This window comes from Salmo salar, chromosome ssa19 (genome assembly GCF_905237065.1).
Source record: "Salmo salar chromosome ssa19, Ssal_v3.1, whole genome shotgun sequence".
Taxonomy (NCBI): Eukaryota; Metazoa; Chordata; class Actinopteri; order Salmoniformes; family Salmonidae; genus Salmo; species Salmo salar.
In genome coordinates this window covers 42,699,773-42,709,213 of record NC_059460.1, presented here as the reverse complement: position 1 = coordinate 42,709,213, position 9,441 = coordinate 42,699,773, and the positions used below count along the sequence as shown (strand labels likewise).

General features: G+C 49.6%; 1 protein-coding gene across 3 annotated transcripts in view; it reads left to right on the top strand.

Moving 5' to 3' along the window:
* The window catches only part of LOC106578848 (myosin phosphatase Rho-interacting protein), a 77,887-nt gene that overhangs the window by 26,372 nt on the left and 42,074 nt on the right, over positions 1–9,441 (top strand). For all 3 annotated transcript variants that reach the window (XM_014158056.2, XM_045702354.1, XM_014158057.2), the window contains exons 4-6: positions 2,196–2,347; positions 2,661–2,926; positions 3,105–3,540. In XM_014158056.2, the coding sequence (XP_014013531.1) occupies positions 2,196–2,347; positions 2,661–2,926; positions 3,105–3,540 (854 nt within the window). The remainder of the gene's footprint in view (positions 1–2,195; positions 2,348–2,660; positions 2,927–3,104; positions 3,541–9,441) is intronic.

Sequence of the window (9,441 nt, the reverse complement as noted above, 5' to 3'; positions counted from 1 at the left end):
TGTCAGGGTCTGGTAACAGCAGGGCAGAGTACGGTACTGTCAGGGTCTGGTAACAGCAGGACAGAGTACAGTACTGTCAGGGTCTGGTAACAGGCAGAGTACGGTACTGTCAGGGTCTGGTAACAGCAGGACAGAGTACGGTACTGTCAGGGTCTGGTAACAGCAGGACAGAGTACAGTACTGTCAGGGTCTGGTAACAGCAGGACAGAGTACGGTACTGTCAGGGTCTGGTAACAGCAGGACAGAGTACGGTACTGTCAGGGTCTGGTAACAGGCAGAGTACGGTACTGTCAGGGTCTGGTAACAGCAAGGCAGAGTACGGTACTGTCAGGGTCTGGTAACAGCAGGACAGAGTACAGTACTGTCAGGGTCTGGTAACAGCAGGACAGAGTACGGTACTGTCAGGGTCTGGTAACTGCAGGACAGAGTACGGTACTGTCAGGGTCTGGTAACAGGCAGAGTACGGTACTGTCAGGGTCTGGTAACAGCAAGGCAGAGTACAGTACTGTCAGGGTCTGGTAACAGCAGGACAGAGTACAGTACTGTCAGGGTCTGGTAACAGCAGGACAGAGTACAGTACTGTCAGGGTCTGGTAACAGCAGGACAGAGTACGGTACTGTCAGGGTCTGGTAACAGCAGGACAGAGTACGGTACTGTCAGGGTCTGGTAACAGCAGGACAGAGTACGGTACTGTCAGGGTCTGGTAACAGCAGGACAGAGTACGGTACTGTCAGGGTCTGGTAACAGCAGGACAGAGTACGGTACTGTCAGGGTCTGGTAACAGCAGGACCGAGTACGGTACTGTCAGGGTCTGGTAACAGCAGGACAGAGTACGGTACTGTCAGGGTCTGGTAACAGCAGGACAGAGTACGGTACTGTCAGGGTCTGGTAACAGCAGGACAGAGTACGGTACTGTCAGGGTCTGGTAACAGCAGGACAGAGTACGGTACTGTCAGGGTCTGGTAACAGCAGGACAGAGTACGGTACTGTCAGGGTCTGGTAACAGCAGGACAGAGTACGGTACTGTCAGGTTCTGGTAACAGCAGGACAGAGTACAGTACTGTCAGGGTAACAGCAGGACAGAGTACGGTACTGTCAGGTTCTGGTAACAGCAGGACAGAGTACAGTACTGTCAGGGTCTGGTAACAGGCAGAGTACGGTACTGTTAGGGTCTGGTAACAGCAGGACAGAGTACGGTACTGTCAGGGTCTGGTAACAGCAGGACAGAGTACGGTACTGTCAGGGTCTGGTAACAGCAGGACAGAGTACAGTACTGTCAGGGTCTGGTAACAGCAGGACAGAGTACAGTACTGTCAGGGTCTGGTAACAGGCAGAGTACAGTACTGTCAGGGTCTGGTAACAGGCAGAGTACAGTACTGTCAGGGTCTGGTAACAGCAGGACCGAGTACAGTACTGTCAGGGTCTGGTAACAGCAGGACAGGCAGAGTACAGTACTGTCAGGGTCTGGTAACAGGCAGAGTACAGCAGGACAGGACTGAACTGGAGAACCCGTATATCAGTTTATGTAGCTGCTCCGGATAGATGTTGCCCTTAGTCACAGACTGAGATCTAGAACCCACCTGTCACAGACTGAGATCTAGAACCCACCTGTCACAGACTGAGATCTAGGACCCACCTGTCACAGACAGATCTAGGACCCACCTGTCACAGACTGAGATCTAGGACCCACCTGTCGCAGACTGAGATCTAGGACCCACCTGTCGCAGACTGATCTAGAACCCACCTGTCACAGACTGACATCTAGAACCCACCTGTCACAGACTGAGATCTAGAACCCACCTGTCACAGACTGAGATCTAGAACCCACCTGTCACAGACTGAGATCTAGACCTCACCTGTCACAGACTGAGATCTAGGACCCACCTGTCACAGACAGATCTAGGACCCACCTGTCGCAGACTGAGATCTAGGACCCACCTGTCGCAGACTGGGATCTTGGACCCACCTGTCACAGACTGAAATCATTGAACCTATCAGAAGTTGTAGTTTCCACTGCGGCTGTTGAAAGGAACTAATCAGACGTAAACTATAGCTCCCAGTTTGCTACAGGGCAGTAACCTCTCATCATTGTTTTGGTTCTAGTCTTGTTCTGCTGGAATTTTCCCTGGTCTACATGCTGTCATGTTGGCCGTTACCTGTGGCTGAATATTGTTTGTCTGTTCTTCCCCCTCCAGTCGAGCACTCTTCCCCAGGGAACGGTGAATATGAACCTGTGTACTGACGTCATCGACGCCGAGCCCAAGACGGGCCAGAAGAACGCTCTCTGTATCATCACTCCTGAGCAGGAGTACTTCATACGAGGGGAGAACAAAGAGATCATCAATGGGTAAGTGTGTGTCTGGTATGTGTGTGTTCTCAATGCCCTGGACTGAACAGCTGGTGGTTTATCCCAGGACCCTGACTAACATTCTGTTCCTCTCTCTCTGCCCAGATGGACTGAACAGCTAGCTGGTGGTTTATCCCAGAACACTGACTAACATTCTGTTCCTCTCTCTCTGCCCAGATGGACTTAACAGCTGGTGGTTTATCCCAGAACCCTGACTAACATTCTGTTCCTCTCTCTCTGCCCAGATGGACTTAACAGCTGGTGGTTTATCCCAGAACCCTGACTAACATTCTGTTCCTCTCTCTCTGCCCAGATGGACTGAACAGCTGGTGATCTATCCCAGGACTAACAAGCAGAACCAGAAGAAGAAACGCAAGGTGGAGCCCACCACTTCTCAGGAGCCAGGACCAGCAAAAGTGGCAGTGAAAGGATCAGGTATCCCCGAAGTGGGCTCAGAGAAGGTTCTAGACTCCAGCTCCATCATCTGGCAGGAGGAGCTGAGCCACAGAGAGGCTGAGGGGGTGGCCTTGTGGCCTGCGCCTGACCTCCCCAGGCTGGGCTCACCACAGCCCTCTATAGGTATGGAGGAACCACAGTACAGTCCCCATCTATAGTCTAGTGTACATGCTGCATCAGGTATATCTGAAAGGATTGGAATGGTGTTTGCAAGCAACAGAGCTGTAGAAGATTATAACATTACAATTTAGAGATCATCTCATCTGTCTGTCTCCGTCCCTCCACCCCAACCCTTTTCCAGGTGACTGTGGTTCCGTGGGCCGTGGCTCAGACGCTGGCTCAGTCAACGGTGACGAGGTGGACCGAAGTGGCCTCCACGGCTCGGTCCCCCTCGCCCACCACTACCTCCTGTCTCCCATGGGCTCCTGCTCCAGCCTGGGCGGGGTGCCCCGCTGCTTCTCCCCGGTCCCCAGCGACCCCTTCCCCTCTGGCAGCTCCCTGCTGTCCAACGGCTCCCACATCAGCGGCTCGGTCAGCTCGCTGGACTCTGATGCAAGCGGCAACACGGTGGCCAGCACAGAGAGCCATCTGGCAGGGCGGTTAGGGCTGGCCCAGGGAGGGCACCATGATACTCCACGGTCCAGGAGGCTGGAGGCCGAGGCCAGGAAGGCAGAGAAGAGGAGCAGAGTGAGGAGTCCTGGTGAGGAGAGAGAGGCCGTGTTCAGTCCTGAGAAGAGGTGAGTCTGTCTGTCGGTCGGTCTGCCTGCCTGCCTGCCTGCCTGCCTGCCTGTCTGTCCTGTCTGTCCTGTCTTAGTTCGGAGAGAGAGGCCGTGTTCAGTCCTGAGAAGAGGTGAGTCTGTCTGCCTGCCTGCCTGTCTGTCCTGTCTTAGTTCAGAGAGACTCGAGAGGCCGTGTTCAGTCCTGAGAAGAGGTGAGTGTCTGTCTGTCTGTCCGTCCGTCTTGTCTTAGTTCAGAGAGACTCGAGAGGCCATGTTCAGTCCTGAGAAGAGGTGTCTACCCGTCTGTTCAACCAACTGTCCCCTGTATGCATGTCTGTCCTGTCTTAGTTCAGAGAGTAGGAGTTTCTGACTGTCTGTCCTGTCTTTGTTCAGAGAGGAGGTGATCCTGACTGCAATCACTGTTTGTTACCTGGGATATATTTATCTAGGTAAAGCTTTATCTGTTAATCAGGTACTGACATAGGCTGGTAACCAGGTTAGTGGACTGTCTGACTGCTGGGTTAGACTAGCAGAAGGACATCTGTAGAGAATCCCATGACGCACGGTCTCTGCTGCTAAACACACACAGCTTTGTGACATCCCCCCAACACATCTGCGTCAATACACAGACTCTGTCCTAGAGGAAAAGGCTGTATTTGGTGTAATCCAGACAGTGTAAGATGTCTGAATCTCTGCGTTCCACAGTTCAAGTATACTTCCCATGGGAATGAACTATGTTGATTATTGCTTGTAATCTTTCCCTGTGGTTTTATCAGGGCTGAGGTTCAACATAAACATCCTGAATAAACAGGTTTTGTATTTTCCATTCGCTCATCATCCGTTCATGACTCTGTTCTAGGAAAGGGTCAAGAGGTCACACACACACACACACACACACACACACACACAGGGGTGTGCTTCATCCTTTTCCTCCCAGATCCAACCCTCATCCCCTCATCCAAAACTAGTCCTGAAAGAAAAAGAGAAACGAGAGGGCAGAGAGAGGGCAGAGAGAGGGCAGAGAGAGGGCAGGGCGAGGGCAGGGCGAGGGCAAGGCGAGGGCAGAGAGAGGGCAGAGAGAGGGCAAGGCGAGGGCAGAGAGAGGGCAGAGAGAGGGCAAGGCGAGGGCAGAGAGAGGGCAAGGCGAGGGCAGGGCGAGGGCAAGGCGAGGGCAGGGCGAGGGCAGGGCGAGGGCAGGGCGAGGGCAGGGCGAGGGCAAGGCGAGGGCAAGGCGAGGGCAGGGCGAGTGCAGGGCGAGTGCAGGGCGAGGGCAAGGCGAGGGCAAGGCGAGGGCAGGGCGAGGGCAGAGAGAGGGCAAGGCGAGGGCAGGGCGAGGGCAGGGACGTCCAGTAGACTGACGGTCCATTTGGTTTCATTTGGGAACGCTGCTACTCTGGAACCCAGCAGCCAACTAGCACTTTAGTACCAGTCAAAGGTTTGGATACACCTACTCATTCCAGGGTTTTTCTTTAGTTTTACTATTTTCTACATTGTTGAATAATAGTGAAAACATCAACTATTAAATAACACATGAAATCATGTAGTAAACAAAACAGTTACTACAAATTAGCATATTTTATATTTGAGATTCTTCTAAATAGCCACCATTTGCCTTGACAGCTTTGCACAATCTTGGCATTCTCTCAACCAGCTTCATGAAGTAGTCACCTGGAATTCATTTCAATTAACAGGTTTGGCTTTTTAAAAGTTAATTTGTAGAATTTCTTTACTTAATGCGTTTGAGCCGATCAGTTGTGTTGTGACAAGGTTGGGGTGGTATACAGAAGATAGCCCTATTTGGTGAAAGACCAAGTCCATATTATGGCAAGAACAGCTCAAATAAACAATGAGAATAAGCCCTACCCTCTGGCGCCAAAGAGGGCTGCCGTCTTATCAGATCCCCGTGATTCACTGGAAAAGGAAACGTAGGTTTTGCGGAAAGAGATCAGGATGCCTTGTGAGGATCAGGAGACAAGTGGCTTATCTGCCCATACCTTCCGTTCTGCTAGCTAACGTTTAATCGCTGGAAAAGAAATGGGACGAACTGAAAACGCGTATATCCTACCAACGGGACATTTAAAAACTGTAATATCTTATGTGTCACCGAGTCGTGGCTGAACGACGATATTAAGAACATACAGCTATCGGGTTATAGACTCTAGCGGCAGGACAGAACAGCAGCCTCTGGTAAGACACGGGCGGGGGCCTATGCATATTTGTAAACAATAGCTGATGCACGATATCTAAGGAAGTCTCAGGGTTTTGCTCGCCTGAGGTAAAGTATCTCATGATAAGCTGTAGACCACACTATCTACCTAGAGAATTTAACTGTATTTTTCGTAGCTGTTCACAGACCGAGGCTGGCACTAAAACCGCACTCAATGAGCTGTATTCCACCATAAGCAAACCGGAAAACGCTCATCCAGAGACAGCATTCCGAGTGGCTGTGGACTTTAATGCTGGGAAACTTAAATCCGTTTTACCTCATTTCTATCAGCGTGTTAAATGTGCAACCAGAGGGGAAAAATATTCTAGACCACCTTTACTACACACACATAGAGACGCATACGAAGCTTTCCCTCGCCCTCCATTTGGCTAATCTGACCATAACTCTATCCTCCTGATTCCTGCTTATAAGCAAAATTAAAGCAGGAAGCACCAGTGACTCGGTCTATAAAAAGTGGTCGGATGAAGCTGATGCTAAACTACAGGACTGTTTTGCTAACACAGACTGGAATATGTTCTGGGATTCTTCAGATGGCATTGAGGAGTACACCATCAGTCGCTGGCTTTATCAGTAAGTGCATCGATGACGTTGTCTCCACAGTGACTGTACATACATACCCCAACCAGAAGCCATGGATTACAGGCAACATTCGCACTGAGCTAAACGGTAGAGCTGCCGCTTTCAATGAGCGGGACTCTAAACTGGAAGCTTATAAGAAATCCCGCTATGCCCTCTGATGAACCATCAAACAAGCAAAACGTCAATACAGGACTAAGATCGAATCGTACCACACCGGCTCTGACACTCGTCGGATGTGGCAGGGCTTGCAAACTACTACAGACTACAAAGGGAAGCGCAGCCGAGAGCTGCCCAGTGACACAAGCCTACCAGACGAGCTAAATAACTGCTCGCTTCGAGGCAAGTAACACTGAAACATGCATGAAAGCATCAGCTGTTCCGGACGACTGTGTGATCACACTCTCCGCAGCCGATGTGAGTAAGACCTTTAAACAGGTCAACATTCACCAGGCCGCTGGGCCAGATGGATTTCCAGGATGTGTACTCTGAGCATGCGCTGACCAACTGGCAAGTGTCTTCACTGACATTTTCAACCTCTGCCTGTCTGAGTCTGTAATACAAACATGTTTCAAGCAGACCACCTTATGCCCAAGAACACTAAGGTAACCTGTCTAAATGACTACCGACCCGTAGCACTCACATCTGTAGCCATAAAATGCTTTGAAAGGCTGGTCATGGCTCACATCAACACCATTATCCCAGAAACCCTAGACCCACTCCAATTTGCATACCGCACCAACAGATCCACAGATGATGCAATCTCTATTGCACTCCACACTGCCCTTTCCCACCTGGACAAAAGGAACACCTTTGTGAGAATGCTATACATTGACTACAGCTCAGCGTTCAACACCATAGTGCCCTCAAAGCTCATCACTAAGCTAAGGACGCTGGGACTAAACACCTCCCTCTGCCACTAGATCCTGGACTCCCTGACGGGCCACCCCCAGGTTGTAAGGGTAGGTAACCACACATCCGCCGCGCTGATCCTCAACACTGGGGCCCCTCGGGTGCGTGCTCAGTCCACTCCTGTACTCCCTGTTCACTCATGACTGCATTGCAAGGCATGACTCCAACCTCATTAAGTTTTCTGATGACACAACAGTGGTATGCCTGATCACTGACAACGATGAGACAGCCTATAGGGAGGAGGTCAGAGACCTGACCGTGTGGTGCAAGGACAACAACTTCTCCCTCAACGTGATCAAGACAAAGGAGATGGTTGTGGACTACAGGAAATTGTGCACTATTCTCATCGACGGGGCTGTAGAGGAGCAGGTTGAGAGCTTCAAGTTCCTTTGTGTCCACATCACCAACAAACCTAACATGGTCCAAGCACACCAAGACAGTCGTGAAGAGGGCACAACAAAACCTATTCCCCCTCAGGAGACTGAAAATATTTGACATAGGTCCTCAGATCCTCAAAAGGTTTTACAGCTGCACCTGCGAGAGCATCCTGACGGGTTGCATAACTGCCTGGAATGGCAACTGCTCGGCCGCAAGGCACTACAGAAGCTTGTGCGAATGGCCCAGTACATCATCGGGGCCAAGCTTCCTGCCATCCAGGACCTCTATTCCAGGCGGTGTCAGAGGGAAGCCCTAAAAATGGTAAAATACTCCAGCCACCCTAGTCATAGACTGTTCTCTCTGCTACCGCACGGCAAGCGGTACCGGAGCACCAAGTCTAGGTCCAAGAGGCTTCTAAACAGCTTCTACCCCCCAAGCCATATGACTCCTGAACATCTAGTCAAATGGCTACCCAGACTATTTGCATTGCCCCCCCCCCCACGCTGCTGCTACTTTCTGTTATTATCTATGGATAGCCACTTTAGTAACTCTATCTACATGTACATAATTACCTCAACACCGGTGCCCCCCGCATATTGACACATTGACTCTGTACTGGTACCCTCTGTATATAGCCTCCACATTGACTCTGTACCGTAACACCCTGTATATAGCCTCCACATTGACTCTGTACCGGTACCCCCTGTATATAGCTCCGCTATTGTTATTTACTGCTGCTCTTGAATTACTAGTTATTCTTATCTCTTAATTCTTTTTTAGGGATTTTCTTAAAACTGCATTGTTGGTTAAGGGCTTGTAAGTAAGCATTTCACTGTAAGGTCTACACCTGTTGTATTCGGCACATGACAGACAAATGACAGTTCAATACTTTAAGACATGAAGGTTAGTCAATCTGGAAAATGTTAAGAACTTTTAAAGTTTCTTCAAGTGCAGTCACAAAAACCATCAAGTGCAGTGATGGAACTGGCTCTCATGAAGACCACCACAGGAGAGGAATTCCCAGAGTTACCTCTGCTGCAGAGGTTAAGTTCATTAGAGTTACCAGCCTCAGAAATTGCAGCCCAAATAAATGCTTCACAGAGATCAAGATGAATTCAAGCGAGAGTCGCTTGGAAATAAATAAAAAATGTCAGTGATTTTATTTGGAATTGAAGGCAGACTTAACCAGCATGGCTACTACAGCATTCTGCAGCGATATGCCATTCCATCTGGTTTGTGCTTAGTGGGACTATCATTTTATTTTTTAACAGGACAATGACCCATTAAACCTCCAGGCTGTGCAAGGGCTATTTGACAAAGAAGGAGAGTGATGACCTGGCCTCCACAATCATCCGACTTCAACCCAATTGAGATGGTTTGGGATGAGTTGGACCGTAGAGTGAAGGAAAAGCAGGCAGCAAGTGCTCAGCATATGTGGGAACTCCTTCAAGACTGTTGGAAAAGTATTCCAGGTGAAGCTGGTTGAGAGAATGCAAAGAGTGGGCAAAGCTGTCATCAAAGCAAAGGGTGGCTACTTTGAGGAATTTAAAATATATTTAATTTGTTTAACACTTTTTTTTGCTTACTAGATGATTCCATATGTGTTATTTCACAGCTTTGATGTCTTCACTATTATTCTACAATGTAAAAATAGTACAAATAAAAACCATGGAATGAGTAGGTATGTCAACTTTTGACTGGTACTGTATAACTAACACACACAGCCACTCTTCACCCCAGTGGCCAGTAAAGGTGCCAACAAGTCATGTGACTGACTAGCTCTTTCTCTCTCTCTCTTCCATTCTCTCTTCTTTCCTCGCTTGTTG